The 23,301-nt window shown below is 37.7% G+C and overlaps 1 protein-coding gene across 3 annotated transcripts; it reads right to left on the bottom strand.

Moving 5' to 3' along the window:
* Nucleotides 1-847: 847 nt before the first annotated feature.
* Nucleotides 848-22,837, bottom strand: ZFP30 (ZFP30 zinc finger protein). 3 transcript variants are annotated; one of them, XM_045846602.1, is made up of 5 exons: nt 22,463-22,837; nt 18,257-18,343; nt 16,572-16,698; nt 15,437-15,532; nt 848-4,868 (listed from the first exon to the last, which is right to left on the bottom strand). In XM_045846602.1, exons 2-5 carry the CDS (start codon nt 18,263-18,265, stop codon nt 3,517-3,519), a joined length of 1,584 nt encoding a protein of 527 aa, XP_045702558.1. In that variant the 5' UTR covers nt 18,266-18,343; nt 22,463-22,837; the 3' UTR covers nt 848-3,516. The 3 variants fall into 3 exon arrangements, with proteins under 3 accessions (XP_045702558.1, XP_045702561.1, XP_045702559.1); XM_045846605.1 differs by lacking the exon at nt 22,463-22,837 and adding an exon at nt 22,278-22,407; XM_045846603.1 differs by lacking the exon at nt 22,463-22,837 and adding an exon at nt 22,194-22,291.
* Nucleotides 22,838-23,301: the final 464 nt, after the last annotated feature.

Raw genomic sequence — 23,301 nt, 5'->3', positions numbered from 1 at the left:
TCAGGAAACTGAAGTGCAATAACATTAGCCAAGTTGCTGGAGACTTATACATGGTGTTGCCTGAGCCTGCAGACTGGGTGAGAGTAGGGCTCAACAAAGGAACTATAGCCCTTGCCAGCACTTGTCGGGGAGAAAGCTGCCCTTCAAGACATTGTCCTGAATCCAGACAATTTAGTCCCTTCCTGTCTTTGGTTCTTTTCAAACTGCTGCCCCACTGCTGAAGCTCTGAGCAAGCCCATCAGTAAGTCTATTGCAGGCCCTTTAAGAGGAGTACCTGGGACTCCAGAAACTCTATCTTACTCAGCCACAATCCCTGCTGGTTTTCACAGCCACAAGTTATAGAGACTTCTCTTTCTCTCACTGGAAACCTGTGCTGGGGGAACTAGGTGTGAAGCTGAAACTGCTTCACTCCTCAGTGAGGTTTCTCCACACCAGGTGGGTGTGGGATAGCTGATTTACCATCTCCACCCCTACCAGTCTTACAGTGGCTTCCTTTTTATATTGTTAGTTATAGGACTTCTCAGGTAGTCTTCAGGTGGCTCTCAATGGTTATTCCATAGTTTGGCTGGAATTTTGATGTGGTCATGGGAAGAGGTGAGCAGTGTTTACCTACTCTACTAACTTGGCCAGAAATCATGAGACATTTTTGTATCATCATTGCCTAAGTATGCATCATGTAGAACATAGTGAATAAGACTTAAAGTGGATAGCCTATCCCTTACATAGGCATGTTATTAATCTGTATTATAAAATTAATGTTGGCTTTTTCATTGTTCTAACTTTGCTCTCTGTGAATTGCATTATTGTGCAGTACTTCTCATAATTGGAGAAACTGTATTAGCCCATCACAGATAAGTGGCCTTTAAATAATGTAATATTTCCAATAATGTATTATAAATATGGCTAATGTTGTATGCCATAAAAATTTTATGACTCATTAATGTATAGGCTAGGCTGCCATGAAAGAATCATATTGCTGCTTCTTTGTTATCACAGTTATACCTATAAATAAATGGATTTTTCACATCTTTTTATTTTTAATATGTAGTGATATGTGTAACATCTACATTGTTTTGTATCATACAAGACAGTACTTAGGTATGTACTGATAATTCATCTTGCAGATGATGTATATTTATGGTATCACTAAATACAGCATAGTACTGTAAATGTATTTTCCTTATGGTATTAACATTTTTCCTCTAGCTGAGATCCATTGAATATAGTATATAACACATGTAAAATCCATAATATACATTAATCAACTGTTTATACTTTCAGTATGACTGACTATTAGTAGTAGGCTAATAATAGTTAAGTTTTGATGGAGTCAAAAGTTATACACAAATTTTCAGCTAATAGATCAGCTTCCTGCACCTGCATTCAAGGGTCAATGGTATAAATTATAAACACATGGACTTTATTCCAGACTTGATAAATATTTGAAAATCTATGAAGGTAATCCATCATAATAAGAGAGTAAAAAACCCCACACACATTATATTTGTTATAGAAATTTGTACATATTTTAAATACAATTTCAGGGAAATATAGCAGGTTCTATGACTGTTTCCAGGTAACAAAATGTCCTCAGAGGTATAAAAACCCTGAGAGAGGAAAAACAATCAACTATATGGTTCTGCATGAAAATGCAGCCTTAGGGTAAACATGAAGCCAACTTTTACCCTTTCTGTGAGATAGCAGGCCTTCTAATAATTTTAAAGTTATTTTTTCACAGCAGCCTCACAGTGAACCCCATACAGAGAAGATCCTATTGATCCTTTGTCTAATTGAATGAACCCTAATAACACACATAAAATAGTTTTTAAGAGAACTGTACTACTTGAAGCAATACAAAGTTGAACAAGACAGAAAGAGTACAAAGTGAGAGAGGGTCTTTGGATCCCAAAATGTCTACAGGCTAAAAATAATCTAAGCAAACTATTCAGCTGTACACACAAGCCACCGTTTATGAAGGAATAAAAAAAATCCCAGCATGACTCAGGGTAGAACCAAGAAGACCTCAGTATAAAAATGTGCTACTTGGAAGTAGAAACACACTTAAATTGGATTCTGTATTATATAACAATGTTATCCACTGAATGTATCACTGCTTCCACATCACAGCAGATAAATGCTGTGAGAAATTGATATATTACATTCTTTTTTAAGTAAATTTTCAAGACCCCATGTGTACTTTACACTTAACATTTTAATTTGAACTAGTTACACTTCAAGTTTTTAGTAGCTCAATTTTGAGTGGTCTACACATTGCTAGCAATGTCTATTCCATCAATCTCCACATTTAATTGCTTTTACTCATTCTTTAAAAATATGATATGTATGAAGTATGATGGGACAGGAACTGTAACAGATAGAGTAATAAGTTAATTAGTAAAATCTGGACCCTCATTCTTTAATTTCCTAAATACATTATAGCATATTTAATATCCCACTGCTTAGAGCTTTGGCAATATCCACAAGTTCTAATATATAGGCATTTTAAAAATTCATTCACTAAAAAAATTCACTTCAAACTGGTAATAACACTGCATAATTTTACCTTTTAAAAACATTATAGAACACTTTAAATACATAAAAATAGAGAAAATAGCAAAAACCAAATATACAATAACTGTGTACCCAAGACACTCATCTTACCACCATTTTGACAAACTTGTTATTCACCCTCTTTTCCGTGAACATTTTAAAGAAAATTCCAGACACTGTATCACCTTGTTTATATAAACTTCAGCCATTTTTACATAAACACAGTGCTATTAATCATTCAACAAAAACGTAATTTCTTAATGTTAACTACATTTGGTTCATACACCTCTTAAGGCTCTTAATATCTAAGCAATTCCACTTTCATTTTTTTTCAGTGCCAATTTATTGGTTGAGAAGCCAGGTAATCCCCCTTATAGAATTACCCATATTTTAGATCTAAATGCTTCTTTTTGCATCATGTAATTTGTTCTTCCACTCCCTGAATTTCCTGTAAACTGGGAGTTAGATCTTGATGCTTACTTAGATTGTTTCAATATTTTTTGACAAGATGTCTTATTTTACCTCATTAAGATATTTTGTCATATTTTTGATGAGGTTAAATTAGTCAGTGGGTTCAGATGTCAGCCTGACCTACCTACTCACAATGAAGTTCCTATCAACATTTCACCTAGTGTTCTTAACCTCTACTGAGAATCCTGACTAGTTCCATTAATTTCATGTGTTGCAAAATTCTCTACTAGAGAACATTACCACATCAACTTCTTTCCCACATTCACTCCTTTAAGAGATTTTCTTTCTAGAATAAGTTTCCTAAAATTTAACATCATTTAAATGGTGATGAAAAGCTTCTTCATATTCATGGACATATCCTTCCTTTAAAATAAAACCTCTTAAGTTAGCTGTGAGCATGAAGTAAAAGGAATTCTTACATTCAAAAACTTTCCTTTAGAATTTTTTTACCAAAGTTCCCTAACGTAATATTAACAATGGAAGACTTTCTTATAATTATTTAGTGACATTATGAATTCGCTGATGGTAAGTAAGGTGTGAGTGTTGTCTGAACGCCTTCATACATTCTTTACAATTGTATGGTTTCTCACCAGAATGAATCCTCTGATGTTGAATAAGTGATGAATGAAGTCTAAAGGCCTTTCCACATTCCTTACAGTCATAGGGTTTCTCACCAGTATGAATACTCTGATGTTGAGTAAGTTGTGAGAACAGTCTAAAAGTCTTCTCACATTCCTTACACTTATAAGGTTTCTCACCAAAATGAATACTCTGATGTTGAGTAAGTTGTGAGAATAGTCTAAATGCTTTCCCACATTCCTTACAATCATAGGGTTTCTCTCCAATATGAATACCCTGATGTGAAATAAGTTCTGAGTAACGACGAAAAAACTTCTGACATTCTTTACATTCATAAGGTTTCTCTCCAGTATGAATTCTCTGATGGAGAGTTAGATGATAGCCACGGCTAAAAGTCTTCCCACAGTCTTTACAATCATAGGGTTTCTCACCAGTATGAATTCTCTGATGGAGAGTAAGCTGTTGCCTTACTCTAAATGCCTTCCCACAATCCTTACATTCATAAGGTTTTTCACCAGTATGAAGTTTGTGATGTATTCTAAGGCCTGTACTACACAGAAAAGCCTGCCCACATTCCTTACATTCATAGCACTTCTCAGCAACATTAAGTCTTTGATGTCGAGTAAGGTGTGCATACTGTCTAAAGGTCTTTCCACATTCCTTACATTCATAGGGTTTCTCACCAGTATGAATCCTCTGATGGAGATTAAGTTGTCCACGTACTCTAAAGGACTTCCCACATTCTTTACATTCATAGGGCTTCTCACCAATATGAATTCTCTGATGTACTCGAAGATCTGCACTACATGTAAAGATCTTTCCACATTTTTTACATTCAAGGAGTTTGTCAGAAGTATGAATTCTCTGATGTCGACTAAGGTGGGCACACTGTCTAAAGGCTTTACCACATTCTTTACACTCATAGGGTTTCTCACCAGTATGAATCCTCTGATGGAAAGTAAGTTGTTGGCGTACTCTAAAAGCCTTTCCACATTCCCCACATTCATAAGGTTTCTCTCTATTATGAATTCTCTCATATAAAGTCAGAGATTTAAGTTTTCTGCAAGTGGGCCTTTTTTCAGAAGTGTTTTTTTTCACTTGCCTGAAATATCCCTTCTGAAGACCTTTTTGGCCCTCAAACATTTTATATTCACATTTTTTTCTGAAAAAGAAGGCTTCCAGGCTATAACTTCTAATATTTTCCATTATATCCCACTGTGACAAATTCATTTCATAAATATCCTTTTGAAATATTTTGGATTCCAAATCTGAAAAAAAAAAGGATAAATGCATGCTATTTTCTTATTCTAGAAAAAGTAAACAAGTAAGCAAATAAAAGCCTTAAAATAGAAAATAAAACCCAGTTGAAGTAAATGGATGCAAAAACTCTAAAATAATCATTTAAGTTGAAGAAAGTAAAGGGGAATAAAGAAAATGGTAACACCAGATTGTTGAGATTCAGATCAAAGTTTGAAATTCTGTACTTGAAAATTTTAATGGTTTCTTTCAATTATAATAATGTATAAACACCTTACCATGAATAACATGGCTGCTGTTTACCTTATTTTAAAACACTGACTGTCCCCTTTGCTCCTATGTCATGATCCTTCCATTTCCTAGAGATTTTCACTGGTTATTAAAATTCCTAGGAACACTGACTTGGGTTATCCAGCTGGTTGGGTTCCTTTCATCCTTTAGCTACCATGTTACAAAAACATTATTCCTGGTAATTTCAACTAATTTATATCCTTTCTTTCCTATCTCAGTAACTTGTTTCTTGCTTAACACTTTTTTTCAATTTTGTTGTAACATATTCCTGAATTGTCTCAATTTTTATTTTCTTATCTTAAATCTCCTTGAGGGCAGAAATAATCTTTCAATTATCATTGAATAACAAATCATAGAACATAGTGACTGTTTATTAATTTCTCACAATTTGTAAAAGTTATTGCACATGTTGCCTTGCCATCATTCTTGCACATTACTACATTGATTAAATATTCTTTTTCATCATTCCCAACAGAGATGGAAAACAAAAGCCCATGTAATCTATCTCAGTCAAATATAAACATGGAAAATGGTGATTTCTTTACAAGTGATTATCCTTCCAACTGCTTGTCTACTTTCACTTGCAGATACTGTCAACACAGCTCATTTTCTACTTTGCATAGTCATGAGTAAACCTCCTTCTGCTTTCACAACCAGGGTAATGACAGGTTCTACTTATTTTCAGCAAGTTTATATAACTATGCACAATTATGTTACAAATTTTCTCAACATTTTTGTAATAAGTGTTCAATAATTTTCAAAAAGAAAACAGTAGTTTAAGAAACTCATAATACAGAGGACTTCTGGCCAAGATGGAGGTGTAAGTAGACACACTGTGCCTTCTCACACAACCAAAATAAGGACAACAAAAATTCAGAAACAAAATAACAACCAGAACTGACAGAAAATTGAACTGTGTGGAAGTCTGACAACCAAGGAGTTAAAATAGACACATTCATCCAGACTCATAGGTGGGGTGCTATTGGGCCCAGGCACAAAAACAGTGGCACCAGGCGCGCAAGGCAGAAGCTGACAAAACCTGGGTCCGCAAGACAGGAGTGGGCGGACCCTGGGTGCACAGGCGGCGGCTGGCAGACCCAGGCATGGGGTGGCAACAGGCAGACCCAGTGAGGCAGCAATTGTGAAGCAAGGCACTACGCACAAGGCAGCTGGCTGACTGGGTGATCCCACATTTGCGTGCAGATAAACCAGGCAAAACTGGGGAGCAAGACAGACCATGCAACCCAGGGTCCCAGCACCAGGAAATAAAGCCTCAAAACATTGATTGAAAACACCCATGGGGGTTGAGGCACAGGGAGAGACTCCAAGCCTCACAGGAGAGTTTGTTAGAGACACCCATGAGGTCCTAGAACGTGCACAAGCCCACCCACATGGGGATTAGCACCAGAAAGGCCCAGTTTAATTAAAGGGCCTTTCAAGCAGCAGAAAGAACTGAAGCAGCAGAAGGGACTGAAATCAGACAGAAAGCGAAGCAAGCACCATTGTTCTCTCTTGGACTCTGTCCCCCCACACAGTGTCACAACCCAGCAACTGGGTTGCCCCGCCGCATTAAATAATTAAGGCTCTGCCCCTCACTATGTAACAGGTGCAACAAGACAAAAAAAAATGACCCAAACAGGAGAACAGATCAAAGCTCTACAGCAAATACATTTAAGCAGTGAAGAGATAGCCAACTTATCAGATGCACAGTTCAAAGCATTGGTGATCAGGATGCCCACAGAATTGGTTGAATTTGGTCACAAGTTAGATGAAAAAATGAAGTCTATGCTAAGTGAAATGAAGGAAAATGCACAGGGAACCAATAGTGATAGAAAGGAAACTAGGACTCAAATCAATGGAGTGGACCAGAAGGAAGAAAGAAACAACCAACCAAAAAAGAAGGAAGAAACAAGAATTCAAAAAAATGAGGAGAAGCTTAGGAACCTCCAGGGCATCTTTAAAAGTTTCAACATCCAAATTATAGGGGTACCAGGAAGAGAAGAGGAAGAGCAACAAGTGGAAAACTTATTTGAACAAATAATAAAGGAGAACTTCCCCAATCTGGCTAAGAAAATAGACTTCCAGGAAGTCCAGGAAGCTCAGAGAGTCCCAAAGACACAAAGGCACATCATAATTACATTACCCAAGATTAAAATGAAGGAGAGAATCCTAGAAGCAGCAAGAGACAAGGAGACAGTTACCTACAAAGGAATTCCCATCAGAATGTCAGCTGATTTCTCAAGGGAGACCTTGCAGGCAAGAAGGGGCTGGAAAGAAGTATTACAAGTCATGAAAGGCAAGGACCAAGATTGCTCTATCCAACACAGCTTTCATTTAGAATGGAAGGGCAGATAAAGTGCTTCTCAGATAAGGTCAAGTTAAAGGAGTTCATCCACCAAGCCCTTATTATATGAAATGTTAAAAAGAATTATCTTAGAAAAAGAAGATAAAAAACTTGTACAGTAAAATGACAGCAAACTCACAATTATTAACAACCACACCTAAAACACAAAGAGAAACAAACTAAGCAAACAACTAGAACAGGAACAGACCCACAGAAATGGAGATCATATGGAGGGATAGCAACAGGGGAGTGGGAGGAGGAGAAAGGGGGAAAATGTACAGAGAATACGTAGAATAGACAGTAGGTAGAAAATAGACAGGGGGAGGGCAAGAATAGTATGGGAAATGTAGAAGCTAAAAAACTTATGACACATGGACATGAACTAAAGGGGGGGAATGTGGGTGGGAGAGGGTGTGCAAGGTGGATGGGAATGAAGGGGGGGAAATGGGACAACTGTAATAGCATAATCAATAAAATATATTTTTTTTAAAAAGAAGAAAAACCTCATAATACAGAAACATTATTTTTATTTGTGCAAATTGGAAAGAAGTGTTCATCAGCAGAAGAATTGCTAAGTAAATTATGACATTTTGATATAACACAATACTGCCCAGCAACAAAAATAATCTATAAGTGCACCTAACTTAAATTGATCTCACAAACAATAATGAGTTAACAAAGCCAGATATAAAAGAATATATACTGTATGGCTGCATTTTTATAAAGCCTGAAAACAGTAAAATTAATCTATAGAGTTCTTAAAAGTCAGGATAGTGGTCAACTTTGGTGAGAAGGAATGACTAGGAGTTAGGAGGAAGCTTGTGATGTACTAGCAAAGCTCTTTTTCTGAATTTACATGTGATCACTTTGTGAAAAATTCAGTGACTTGCATGCTTATAATTTCTGTATATTTGCATGCATTTATATTTCAATAAGTTTAAAGGATATACTAAAAAGAGATTAAAAGGTAACGATGATTTAAATTGTGTGTAGGAAAAGCACCCCTCCTGCTCTCCTCCCATATCACCTGTCTGTCTTCACCTCCCCAGCCACGGCAGCAATACATTATAGGAATGTTGTCAAAATTTTTGGGAAAAAGTTAATTCAGGACATCATTATGATAAATATGATACAAATGATATATAAAATGATGAATAGCTAGTCATAACAGTAGTAAGGGACAGTTACAAATGTATGAATAATGTTCTTAAAATAAGGTGGTAATTTCAAAGAATTTACTTGGAAATTATAAACTGAAAATCAGTAATCAAAAAGCTAGTGTCAAAGTCAAATTAAACAGTCATAACATTTATAAGAAAAATGAGGCCTGGCTGGTGAGGCTCAGTGGATTAAGAACTGGCCTTCAAACCAAAGGGTCACTCATTTAATTTCCAATCAGGGCACATGCCTGGGTTGTGGGCCAGGTCTCCAGTAGGGGGTGTGCAAAAGGCAAACACACATAGTTGTTTCTCTCCCTCTCTTTCTCTTTCCCTTCCCCTTTCTCTAAAAATAAATAAAATCTTTAAAAAAATGAAAAATGAGAAAGTGTTCACAGCACAAAAACCCATACAAATTGACATAAGAAACATAAAACAACAGAAAAAGTAATGGAATAGAGTGAACAATGTACAAATAAACAGAACAAAACGTTCATAATTACTCATAAAAAGTAGCATAAGTTATAAAACTTACCCAAATAAATGTGGAGGTTTTGATTAAAAACAAACTGAACATTTCCAGAAGGCATATAGTGAACCCAACTTAAGTGACATGCCAGATCAAGACATTGACATGTTGACACTTCTTACCTAGGAGACTACTCTACAAAGAGCTGAGCTGTAATCTTAACAAAAAGTCAGCCAACGTTTGTTCCCAAATTTGTTTATGTGAGTTATTATCTCTACAAGCAGCAAAAGACAACCATTTTTCTATGAAAACTAAGTTGATTGTTTTGAAAGTACGGGCTACAGATGAACATTACATTGTTATTGAAGTAGACATGACTGAGACAATAGTAAAGATTAATGAGATATAAAAATCAAAGACCTTACTCAGACTGCTTCACAAGCATCTTGAGGTTCATATTCTAGTTTAAATAAACTAAAAATATAAATAATAGCCCATGCACTGTTTGTGTCATGTAATCAATAAGGAGTAGATTAGACCTATGTTGAAACAAAAGGCTGGCACTAAATGATTGGCCTATGGTAGGAAACTTTAATATTCCAAACTTTAAGATATATGTAAAATATTTAACTATTTAAAATTAATAAACCAATACTAGTGTGGATTCTACCAAATCAAGGGCTATGTGAAACCAAAATATTAGCCCACCTCAGATCAATATAAAAAGAGAAATGTTATTTCCATTTGTAGGGTATCAGCTTTAATTAAAAAGAAACTGAGAAGCAAAGTACCTGGTCATAAAATTAATATAATCTGTAATCACTTTTTTTTGGTGATACAATATGATATGGGATGCAAAATATTTATGACAGATGTGTTTTTAGTCACATTAACACTAGGGTTAATGTATCAAGAGATCTATAAAAGTTAAAACCCTATGACCACAGAATTGTACTTCTGAGAATCTATACTGATCAAATACTAAATATTCCATACTGAATTAAAAAAAACACTAAATAATCCTCACATTTTGATGGTAATCTTACTGCTTATTTCACCAGGAAATTAGAAGCAATTGAAAGAAAAATACAATTCTTCTCTTCACCACATTATCTAACTAACCTATAACCATATCCTTACTAAATGCATAGTTTTCCTTCATAAGTTGGTTCCTACTCTGTCTCATCTATAAGATCATTGTTTACAAAACTGTCCTCTTTCTCTACTCTATCAATTTTCCTCTCTTTGAAATTATTCCCTTCAGCCTATAAATATGTTCTAATACCTCACATCTTACATTTCCTATATCCTATATCTGCTTCATGGCAAAGCTTTCCAAGTTGTGTATACTTATTTTTACTACTGCCACATTTCTCATTTCTTTCTCCTCTTATCTTCTAATAACTTTAAAACAAAACTTTATTACAAGAGCATTACTAGCACTGCAAAAGTGAACAGAATAGTATAGTAAACATCTTTGTATCTATGAATGGACCTTAATAATCACCAACCCAAGCCTAATCCTGGCCTATGCTGCTCACAATATTTAAAGCAAATTCCATAAATTAAACTATTTTTGTACCTCTTTCAGAATTCATGTCTAAAAAATTTTCTTTAAAAACATAATCATAATACCATTATCAAAACCTAAAAAATGAACAATTCTTATATCATCAAAAATCACACTTCCTTCAACTATCTCTAAACTCATAATTGATTAAAAGGCCATAGAGTATATCTTTTTTTAATCTATAGGTTCTTCTGTTATCTTTTGATTTCTCTAGTAATTTATTTGTTGATGAAAATCTTTTTGGCCAAGTAGCTTTTCCCATATTCTGAATTTTGCTGACAATGTTATCAAGGTATAGTAAACCATGTTCCTCAATCTTCTTCCCATTACAGTGATCCCTCACCTATTGTGGGAGTTATGTTCCAGAGACCCCCATGATAGGTGAAAGTAGCAGCGTTATATTTATTTTATTATTTATATATACTTTAAGGCTTTATAAACCCCACACACCTATAAACCTTTCCCACTCTGTTATTAACTTTTCCCACACTCTTATAAACATTTCATATGCTCTTAAACACTTTCTACACTCTTAAACCTACATAATTTTAACAACATATAAAATTCTATATGGGTACAGTATACTGCAAAATCCCACAATATAGTGAAAGCTCCACAATATAGAATTAGATATATTAAAAAAAATAAACCCATGATACAGTGAAGCCACAATAAGTGAACCGCAATATAGCAAGGGATGACTGTAATTGGTAATTGGCTTTAGAACCTTGATCAGACATAAGGTCAATTTTGTTGGCAAAGTTACTTCCTACGTGATACTGTGTCCTTACATTAGAGGAAATATAATGCTGATTGTCTCTTTTGTGATGCTATCAGCATTGATGTTTGAGGTCTTGGTCCAATAGCTCATAATAGGTTCCAAAACGGCAATATTCTATCATTCTTCATTTATTCACTGAACACTTTTATTAAGAAAAACATTCCTTACTATAAGAATAGTTCTTATAGTAAGGAAGAACAATTCTTATAGTAAGGAAGGCAGTTATAAATGTTTTATATCTTTTAAATTTATGTTTTCCAATAAGTTATTTCTCTAGTAGGTCCCAGTGGTGAACAATTTGCTGTTACTATCATAAGAATTTATGAAATTAAGCATATTTTATGTGTTATAACTCATTGCAGTTATGTGTATAGATGTTCAAATGATTCCATCTTTGACAAGTTTCAGCCTCTCCCAGTTGGTTCCTCTTCCATAACCATCCTATCCAAAATTACCCCGTTCTCCCATCATAATTATCTACATTCTTACTCTACTCACTTTTGTTAATAATATTTAATCATTTCATGGTATTTGGTAATCCATTTGTTTGTGTTTTTGCTTGACTTTCCTACTACAATGCAAAGTCCATGAAAAGAGGGCAATGAAGAAATATATGTATTATTGGGTTGGCCAAAAAGTTTGTTTGTTTGTTTTGCCATGAGATGACTATAGTAGTGCTTAGTTGTCTTTAACTGCATTCAAAACAACTTTGTTAGATTGTATTGTGATAGCTATCATATCAGCATGCATTTTTTAAAAACATCAGAAGTGGTGAGTTTTTGTGTACTCATTTTAATAGTGAAGATGGAAGAAAACAAGCAACATTTTGTGCGTATTATGCTTTATTATTTCAAAAATGGTAAAAACGCACTGGCAAACCATATCCACCAATACATTAAAAAGATCATATATCGATTCCCAGTCAGGGTACATGCCTGGGTTGCAGGCCATGACCCCCAGCAACCGCACATTGATGTTTCTCTCTCTCTGTCTTTCTCCCTCCCTTCCCTCTCTAAAAATAAATAAATAAAATCTTTAAAAAAAAAAGATCATATACTATGATCAAGTGGGGTTCATCCCAGGGATACAAGGATAGCACAATATTGGCCATCAATAAATGTAATACATCACGTAAACAAAGGAAAGACACAAAAAATCACATGATCATGTCAATAGATGCAGAAAAAGCATCTGATAAGGTATATCACCCATTTATGATAAAGCCAATCAGGAAAGTGGGAGTAGAGGGGAGCATACTTCAACATACTTCAACATATAAGAAACCTACATCCATTTCATACTCAATGGGCAAAAACTAAAAGTTTTCCCACTAAGATCAGGAACAAGACAAGGATGTCTGCTTTCACCACTTCTATTCAACATAGTATTAGAAGTCCTAGCCACAATGATCAGACAAGAAAAAGAAATAAAAGGCATCCAAATTGGAAAAGAGGAAGTAAAACTGTCATTGTTTGCAGATGACATGATAGTGTACATAGAAAATCCTACATACTCCACCAAAGAGCTACTCAACCTAATAAGTGAATTTGGCAAAACAGAGGGATACAAAGTCAATATTCAGGAATCAAAGGCATTCTTGTACACCAACAATGAAATATCAGAATCACAAATCACGAAAGAAGTCCTATTTCATATAGCAACAAGAAAAATAAAGAACATAGGAATAAACCTAACCAAGGAAGTAAAAGACCTGTACTCAGAAAACTACACATCACTGAAGAAAGAAATTAAGACAGGAAGACACAAACAAATGGAACCACATACCATGTTCATGTTTTGGAAGAATAAACATCATCAAAATGTCCATACTACTGAAAACAATTTAGAGATTCAATGCAATCTCTATTAAAATAACAATGACATATTTCACAGATATAGAACAAACATTTCAAAAATTTATATGAACCATAAATGACCCTGACTAACTCAGCAGTTTTGAGAAAGAACAAAGTAGGAGAGATCACAACACCTGACATCAAACTATATTACAAGTCCACAGTAATTAAAACAGTCTGGTACTTGCATAAGAACAGACACGTAGATCAATGGAACAAAATAGAGACCAGAAATAAACCCAAGTCTCTACGGTCAATTAATATTCAACAAAGGTGGCAGAAGCACTTAATGGAATAAAAATAGCCTCTTCAACAAACAGTGTTGGGAGAGGTGGACAGCTACATGCAAAAAAAATGAAACTTGATCACCAACTTACACCATACACAAAAGTAAATTCAAGTGGATAAAAGACTTGAATACAAGTCATGACACCATGAAAGTCCTAGAGGAGAACACAGGCAGGAATTTCTCAGATGTTCCACACAGTAACATTTTCACCAATATGTCCCCTAGTGCAAAGGACATAAAGGAAAAAATAAACCAATGGGATCTTATAAAAATAAAAAGCTTCTGCATGGGTAAAGAAAACAGCATTAAAATGAAAAGAGAACCAACCATATGGGAAAACATATTTGCCCATTATACCTCAGACAAGGGTTTGATTTCCAAAATATATAAAGAACTCACATAACTCCACTCTAAGACAACAAGCAACCCAATTAAAAAGTGGGCAAAGGACTTGAACAAACACTTCTCCAAAGAGGACATACAGAGGGTCCAGAGACATATGAAAAGATGCTCAGTATTCCTAGCTATCAGAGAGATGCAAATTAAAACCTCAATGAGATACCACCTCACACCATTGAGAATGGCCATCATAAACAAATCAACAAACAAGTGCTGGCGAAGATGTGGAGAAAAGGGAACCCTAGTGCACTGTTAGTGGGAATGTAGAATGGTGCAGACACTGTGGAAAACAGTATGGAATATCCTCAGGAAACCAAAAATAGTTTTGCCTTTTGACCCAGCAATTCCACTGCTGGGATTATATCCTAAGAATCATGAAACATCAGTTCAAAAGAACCTATGCACCCCAATGTTCATAGCAGCACAATTTACACTAGCCAAGTGCTAGAAACAACCTAAATGGCCACCAGTAAATGAGCAGATTAAAAAACTATGGTACATTTACACAATGGAATATTACGTAGCAGAAAGAAAGAAGGAGCTCCTACCCTTTGCAACAGCATGGAAGGAACTGGACAGCACTATGCTAAGTGAAGCAAGCCAAGCAGTGAAAGAGAAATGCCATGTGATCTCACCTATAAGTGGAACCTAATCAATAAAACAAACAAGAAAGCAAAATACAACCAGAGACATTAAAATTAAGAATAATCTGACAGTAACCAGAGAGGAGGAGAGAGAGGGATAACAGGGGATAATGGGGTGGGGGCACCAAGGCACATGTATGAAGGACATATGGACAAATCCAAAGGTGGTGGGTTTGAGGGTGAGAGATGGGGATGGATGGGGCAGAGGGGGGACATCGTGGGATGAAAATGAAGACAACTGTACTTAAAAAAAGGTAAAAACACAACTGAAATGCAAAAATGGATTTTTGCAGTGTAAAGAGGTGCTGTGACTGATTGAATGGATCAAGAGTGGTTTGCAGTTTTCCTGCTGGATGTTGCCCCTTGGTCAGGTAGACCAGCTGAAGCTGATAGCAATCAAATGAGACACTAAGAACAATCAATGTTATGCCATGTAGGAGATAGCCCACGTACTCAAAATACCAAATGTAGTTAATGGTGAAAAAGAAAAACCTGTTTTTTATTTTATGGAAAAACTAAATGGACTTTTTGGCCCACCCAACAGGTAAAATGGTTGTCATTAGGGAAGAAAGTTTTCCCCTATGGAAATGAGAGGGAAATATGTGTAAAGAAATAAATGGTAAGTGGAAGTAAAGGTAAAATTTCTTTGGTGGCTCATGATGATGTCTAAGTTTTCTTTCCAGATTTCAGGCCTTTTCTTCATAATCAACATCTAAGGTTATGTTTCCTTCCCAGCCATCCCATAATGGCTTACCTCTGCCTGTTCAGCACTCACTCACCTGGCCTCCATTTCTTTTTTTCATCCCTCATAACCATCCAAGGTTCCTTCCCTTGCTCTAATAGGGTAATCACATCTGGCTTAGAAATGGAACATCCTGCATGGAAAAAAAAAGGGACATAATAAAGAAAGTATTTACTTGCTGCAGAACTAGTAAGAATAATGGGATTAAAACCCATTTGTATCAAAGTTAGTTCAGGATCACAAACACTAACAAGAACAAAGAGGTAGAAACATCATGTTATTTTAATTTAAAACTATACAGGCTCTCTCTTACAGGGAAGTTAATGGCTGTGAGCACTAGTTTCAAATCATGCCTGTCACCTGAGTCTTAGGGCCTGTTTTCTCAGTTGTTGAGAGAATGATAATGTCTACCAATAATACTCTTGTGACATTTGATTTCATAAACATAAAGTGCTTGGATAAGTCCCTAGTACTAGTAGGCACTAAGTACTATATGTATATAGTGGAAATGGTCATATATATGACCAATTTTGCTATTTTTTGACATTTTGCTTAAAGTAATTAGTTTTCTGCCAGGATATTCATTCAATGGTAAATGCAAAGTTCATGTATTTTAAACTACTAATCATATATCAATTAAAATATATGTCCTTTGTAGTGAATTGAAAATGTCATAAAAAGGTGTCCACTTGAGTTTTAACAGTTGATTCAACCCACCATCATATATATTATAAAGGCTTTTTCAATAGGTATGTAGAGCCAGACACCTTGGTCTTCCTACTTATACTTCGAGTTAGCAGATAATAGACTAGCTACAGCAGCATGAAACCACATTTTTTTGACAATGGTTTTGTTATATATAAGAATTTACATTTAGCTGTCATTAAAGAGAAGCAATTAAAGAAAAGGCAAAGAAAGATGTAAAGGTCAATGAATTATGGAAGAAGTTGAAAGTACTATTTCACAGCTCAATAACTGAAGTTATCTATTTCCAAACTACGAGGCAGATAATCAGGCAATTAAAATTTTTTTTCTATTAGCATTTTAAAAATTTTTATAATTTTTAATGTTGTTCAAGTACTGTTGTCTCCATTTCCCAGGCAATTTTTAGAAAGACAGCACAGAAATCAGTTCTTGAGAATTTCCAAATGATCTGATACAGGTAAGCTTACCCACTGACACCAAGTTGCTATAGTTCTCTAGGATCACATCTCTGTACAAATTTCTCTGGTATGAGTTCAGGCATTCCCACTCTTCCTGAGAAAAGTCTACAGTCACATCTCTGAATATCACCAAATCCTGAAATGACAAACCCACATATTATTCGTAAAATTATTTCTGCAGAGGGCCAGTATTTTAGGCTTTGAACACCACATATGGTCTCTGTTGCATTTCCTTCCATTTTCCCTTCATTTAAAAAAATTCTTTCAGAATGTAATTAACTTATAGACTATACAAAAACAGGCCATGGATTGAATCTGGGTTCATAAGCTATAGTTTGCCTATCACTGCTATCAGCAAAACTGCCTCTGTACTGTGGGATACTTAATTTTATATATATATATTTTTTCAGGTAAATATCAGAATTCCCCAATTAATTAAAAGTGTTCATGAGGACACTGCTTACCATGGGCCTCAAAAATTCTCAATAAATGTGATTTTGTCTAACCTGTTTTCCTTTAAGAATTAGAGAAAAAAACTGATGGAATTCTTTTCCCCAGATGAACCATATAATGTTTTTAAAAAGAATCTACATAAAAGAATCTTTCAGACCTAACTTCATCATTATAGTCTATCATTAGCATTTTTCCCTATTATAACAGATCCTTATTGAATATTTCTGATTTGATACACAATAGTCCATTTTATATACCTTAAACTTAATGATCACACTTTAAAACAAGTTATCTTTAAAATTTGTATTACACGAAATCTCTAAAAAGCTACAATGTACAACATGCTAGCTTAGACACATGTTGTGCTGTAAATATAAAATTCACACTAGATACTGATGACTTCAAAAGAAAAAGAATGTAAAATACTTCAAAAATCTGTATATTGATTATACATTGAAATGACAATATTTTGGTTATATTGGGTTAAGTAAAATATTAAAATAGCCCTGGCTTATATAGCTCAGTGGATTGAGCACAGGCCTGTGAACCAAAGGGTCACTGGTTCAATTCCCAGTCAGGGCACATGCCTGGGTTGCAGGCCAGGTCCCCAGTAGGAGATGCGCAAGAGGCAACTGCACATTGATGTTTCTCTGCCTCTCTTTCTCCCTCCCTTTCCCTCTCTCTAAAAATGAATAAGTAAAATCTTTAAAAATATTAAAATAAATTGTACATTTCTTTTTACTTTTTAAAATGTGACTACTAAAATGTTTAAGATTATATAAGTGCCTTGCACATTACTCTATACTTTTTATAAGACTGACATGCTTCTTATTGCATGCAGAAGGCACTAATTCCATAGAACATTTAATGTGTAACTACTACAAAATTTTAAAATTACATGTGGCTCGTGTTATAATTCTTTAAGACAGTACTAAAGTATTCTCTAGTTATAAAAGTCCTAGATCAAGTATCTCCCTCTAGGGACCTCATTTCTGCTTCATCTCTACTCTAGACAAAGACCAAACACACAGGAGATGCTGAGTAATTGCTCACTTTGCACATGGACATTGATGGAGAAGAGAGACCACACAAGGAGGGGCCTGGGCTGATGGGCTCCACCCCTCACTAGAATGAGAGAGATTGGGAAGAAGCTGTTGGATGGGGCTCTATTAGGAAGCTTCAGAGAATGTTTATAAAACTTGAAAAAAATTACAAAATTTCATACAGAAACACCAACTTACATGAGCCATGATTTCAGAGTTGCAAGAACTGGTCAGTTTTCCTTATGGGTCATTCAATGGAGAAGCAGAAGCCATTTGAAGCTAGAACTGGGGAAACAATGGAAGCCTTAACATAATTGCCTCAGAGCTCTAAATTTTTAAAACCCACTTCTCCATACAAAACTTTCACTTCTCCCCTAAAACGCATACAAGTTATGAAAGGAAGAGGCAGTTTAGACAAATATATGAGCTCGCACAAACCACAGGGAAATCAATTGCATGAAGACAGACGAAGAGCAGAGACTCCTGCGTGAAATCGCATGTTCCCACTTGAGCAAGAAGGCTTCCATGTACTCGTCCACAAGAGGAAGACTGAACTGAACCTAACCATGGGCTGTCCATACTTGCCCTGAGCATATCCCCCTCCTTTCATCCATGGCTACACCATCTAAACCAAAACTTCCTTTTAAAACTCAGAAATCTGGCTGGCTTCCCTAAATCAGAGTATAAAAAATAGTATACAAAAAATTTCCCAAACTTTGCAGCATTATTTGAATCCCCTGCAGATCTTTAAAATATATTGATGCCTGCCACAATCCCCCAAAATTCTGATTTAATTCTTAGAGTGTGACCTGGGAATCAGGATTTTTAAACCCTCCTAGAACCCTGGCCAGGCGGCTCAGTTGGTTGGAGCATCGTCTCATGCACAAAAAGGTTGTGGTTTCAATTCCCAGTCAGGGCACTGATGGGAGGCAATTGGTCGATGCCTCACTCCCTCTCCAATCAATAAAAGTATATCCTCTAGTAAAGATTAAAAAAACTCTTATGATTTTATAAAACCTCTCCCATGTAATCATAATTTGAAAATTTCTATTACTTTATACCAGAACATAAATTAATAGCTCTGCAAGAACTATTCCAATAAACCCAAACAGTTCCATCCCTGCTACCTTTCCCCCTATCTTCCAAATCTAGAGGCAATAACTTTTACCTCTTTTAGCCATTTAAACTCCATTCATTTAAATAACATGCCAATATTGTTACTTCTTAATTTTTAGCTTTAAACATTATCTCCTGGCTTTCTACTATGGAAAGCATAGTTTTAGTAATTTTTTATCCACTGACAGACCTAGGTAGGCCTAGGAGAAATGGGAAATCACCAGGCGGGAACTGTACCATGGGACACAGGAAAAACAGATGCCTGGCTACGATTGGGGTCTGGGGTTGGCCTATCCAGCATAACAGGATGCAGCTTTAACTGGGGCCTTACAAGATGTATCAAGAACAATGGTCAGCAGAAATGGCATCCAACAACCAGCTCTAGCCAATCAGACTCTGACACCCCAACCAGTCACCCAGCAGTTTTTTGTGCACGAAAACCCTGCCTTGAGAACAACCAAGGGAGTCCTAACCCCCCTCGGTTGGCTCCACTTTCCCTCTTATTCCCGGCTGATAAACCCTGCTCCTTAGCTTGCTGCATCCATCTGGTTTCTTGAGCAACTCTGACCTAACAATAACATACATCATGTTTACTACTGATAACAAATATGCATTATATACTTAAAATTGCTGAGAGCAGATCTTAAGTATTCTCATCACAGCAAAAAAAAAATCAATGGGTGATGAAAACATTAAGTTGATTGTTTAATCACTCCATTCCACAATATATACACACATCCAAACATGCTTCACATCCTAATTATACACAATTTTTAAATTGTTGAAAATAAACTAAAAAGGGGTTCTATGGAAAGTAATCTCACAGGGTGTTCCTATCATAAATTCCTAACAGGGCAGGTCAAGCCCCAGGCCTATACTTCTCCCCTACCCCATTCTTCCTTAGTGAGTAGTTTATTTATCTTTGCCTTAAGCAAGCCCTGTCCATTGTTTCTGTGCTTCTGGGTTAACAGACCTTTGAAATAAATGTAACTGTTACCAAATGGACTCGTGCGGGGGGCGGGGGAGGGGGGGAGCCCAGATACTGTTACCGAAACAAGCCCCCTCCACTGGGATCTCTATCACTGTGGATTCTTTGCCCACGTCTCCTAGATTGTGGCTCTCAATGCCAGAGTTTGGTAAAAAGGAAAGGAACTATTCAATTCGTGTGGACTGGCAGGCCTCCCAAGGTGCCTGGCACCACCAGCAGTATTGTCATCATCTCTAGTTGTTAATCTAAAACCACGTGGCCCACCAGCAAGAGTCCTTTTACCCCTTTCCTTCCTGTAAGATCTCACATTGTCCCCCATCCTGCATTGCCTCTACTGCATTCTTTCAAACTACTGAGAGAGCTCTGCATGGCTGCTACATCTTGCTTTCCTTCTTCCTAAGCCTACTGGGCAAGGGAGTTCCCTCTCTGCCCTCAAAATCACGTGGTTAGAACTAGTGTGGCTGTCCTGCCAGGGCTTAAATCCCAGAGGGATCTTCCTCTGCAACCCCATCTCTGCCTCCTCCCACACTTGGCTACACCTGCTAGCACTGCCCTGTTTCCATCCTTTCTGGGCTGCCAGTTAGTCCCAGTTGGGGTGGCCCTGTGGCTGGAGTGAACCAAGATCTTATAGAGGCACTTTAACCAGGGGAACTGCCTCCCACTTACATCAGAGGTTAAAGTCATGCCCACCTCCCTAGGTAGCCTGCTATTGACATGCAAAATAACCATTTTTGCATATCAGGTATGAAGCTGGCCAGTTGTTGCTGTGCAAACTGTCAATGGCCCTGCTCCATGTGTCCCATTCCCCATGGCCCTCCACCTAGGGAGGGGGAAATCTATTTTCCCTGGACACCTCGAGTTCTGGACCCCACACCTCTTTACAAATCCCCTCTTTGTGGGGGGTGGGGGAGGCCCTGGCTGCACCCCATTACATAACCACCTTCAAGTGAGCCTTGCTTCCTCCCACCTCCATATAATCTTCCTTACATTCCCTCCTTAATTTCAAATATATAAAAGAAGCTGCAAAACTGATACTCTCTGGAGCACTTGAGATCCTGCTCTGCAGCAAATGCCAGAAGTTTGGGCTAAAAAAAAAACCCAAAAAACTCATAAAGTCTTCTACAGGTCTAGATTTTTTTACATCAACAAAACAAAACAAACTCATGCTATCAAACTTCTAACCATAGCCAGCTGTTAACAAAAATTTCCACTTTATGAGTTCCCTTGGAAAAAAAAAATCCCACTCCTATTCTAGAATGATTAAAGATACCTAAACCCTAAACTACTCATTAATAAATCACTGTAGAAAGCAAAGGATGAGCATCAATTTACAGAATAGGTATTTCTGTCCTGAGACTCCTTAGGAAAAACAGTGCTCAGAGCAACTGAATATACCGCGCATGGTTAACTAACTGTACAAAGGAAGTAGGTGGACAATAGAAGAAGGAATCCATTACTTAGGTCCCTGCTGTGGACTACTAGGGAAATTCTAGGACCCACATCCGAGAGATAATTCGTAAGCAGGGCATTTCAGGGAAAGGAAATAAAAAATCCCTGCCTCCTGAAAATCAAATTCTGTTCACAGAAACAAAGAAGCAGCACATGATCACACAGAACCTGGCTTTCAAAGGTGCGGCACCGATTCGTTTCACTTCAAAAGGCCTTCTCAGGAGACCGGCAAAACTGGGAAGGCAAACAAGGTTCATTACATCCCAAGATTTTCTTGACAGGGTCAAAGAAAACCGACCTTCCCTGTCCCCTCGATCCTCTCTACCTGTACGCACAAAAGAAAACGAGAGGAGGGCGGAGAAGGTCCGTGGTCTCAGATATCCGAGTTCTCAGCGGAGTGTGCCCTAGTTCAAACACCGCATTGTCCTCGGTACCCCCCACCCCCACCCCTCTGCCGGGTGGCCCACCGCGGTTTCTTCGGTCCAGCGGATCCTCCCAGAGGCCCGCCCAAAACCCAATTCCAAAATTCTGCTAAGGATCTTCATTACGGAGTTCCACCTCCCCTCTCTGGCCTTCTCTTACAGCCGGGCCTAGGTAACTGAGGTGTTTGTGGAGGTGAGCAGGGCCACGGGGTCTCACACTGCAGAACAGTACCCGCGCACAAACCCAGCCGAGCGTAGCCACCGCCGCAGGAAATTCACCGCGCGCCCTCCTGGTCTCAGAACCACCGCAGGTCCTCACTCCGGAGGAAAGGCAGGCTCCAGGACCCACTCCCGGTCCGCAGCAAAGACTTGCCAGTGCTGCGCTGGCTTTCTTCAGAAGAGCGCCGAGCACAACGGAGCCTGGCTTACCGAACTCAGGCCACACCTGGCTCCAAGGAAAGCCCAGCACTCAAGTCCGGCCGCGGGATTCTGGAGAGCGCCTGCCTCTGTGGGAGTGCGCAGGGACTCGGGAGAACGGGGCATGCCCCCCACCCGTGCTCCTGATTCCGACCAGGCCAGGCAGACACTGCAGAGAAGCGGGTGCCGGAAAAGCCAGGGTGTCCAGATCTTTTTACACCGGCCTGCAAAAGTGACCTGGTGAGTGACCGGTGCTATTGACGATAATCCCGGCGTGCTCCCCTATCAGAACTGAGTGTGGGGAAAAATCAGAAAAGCTATACATTAAGGCTTTTTTTCACTGAGTTCCTGGCTCCGTCCCCAAGAGCCAAGAATTGAGGTTCCTGGGAGTTGCTTTCTTGCTGTACAGAATGCGCAGGCGCATTAAGGGGCGGAGGGCTGGCTAACAAGAGGATCTTCTGGAGAACCCGGAGGTTCTTGGGTCGCTTCCCCTGAGGGTTGGGACGCTCGGAGGATGGGGCTTGGGGGAGCAGTGGAGGGGAAAGAGGCGCGTGTATGATGAGGTTGGAACCAGGATCCGTGATTGGGACCTGGTGTTCAGATCTTTAAGGCTTGTGATGTGACACCTCAGCTCTGGTAGCTTGTGCCCTGTGGCCTTGGCTGAGGGACTGGTGTAGTACCCTTTTGCCTGAGTGTGTGATTTAAGACAGGGTTGTATTTTCGTGCTTGAAGCTCTTAACTACGTGTGTGCCATTCATTTGATGCCTGACTGGGATGGCGCCACTGAGATAGTTGTTGGGGATAATGGCAGACTCTGACATTTTTGGTTCATTGGGGACTGTGAGGTCTGT

Source organism: Phyllostomus hastatus, unplaced genomic scaffold, assembly GCF_019186645.2.
Source record: "Phyllostomus hastatus isolate PE091 unplaced genomic scaffold, TTU_PhHast_1.1 phas_contig_5, whole genome shotgun sequence".
Classification (NCBI taxonomy): domain Eukaryota; kingdom Metazoa; phylum Chordata; class Mammalia; order Chiroptera; family Phyllostomidae; genus Phyllostomus; species Phyllostomus hastatus.
This window is presented reverse-complemented; position numbering and strand designations above follow the sequence as displayed.

What these genes read in the sequence shown, in the direction of transcription:
- ZFP30 (XM_045846602.1), bottom strand. An exon ending in TAGCAACTTGGTGTCAGTGG is followed by an intron (nt 15,533 to 16,571) that starts GTAAGCTTACCT and finishes TTTTCCATGCAG; the next exon opens with GATGTTCCATTTCTAAGCCA. An exon ending in AAAAAAGAAATGGAGGCCAG is followed by an intron (nt 4,869 to 15,436) that starts GTGAGTGAGTGC and finishes TTTTTTTTTCAG; the next exon opens with ATTTGGAATCCAAAATATTT.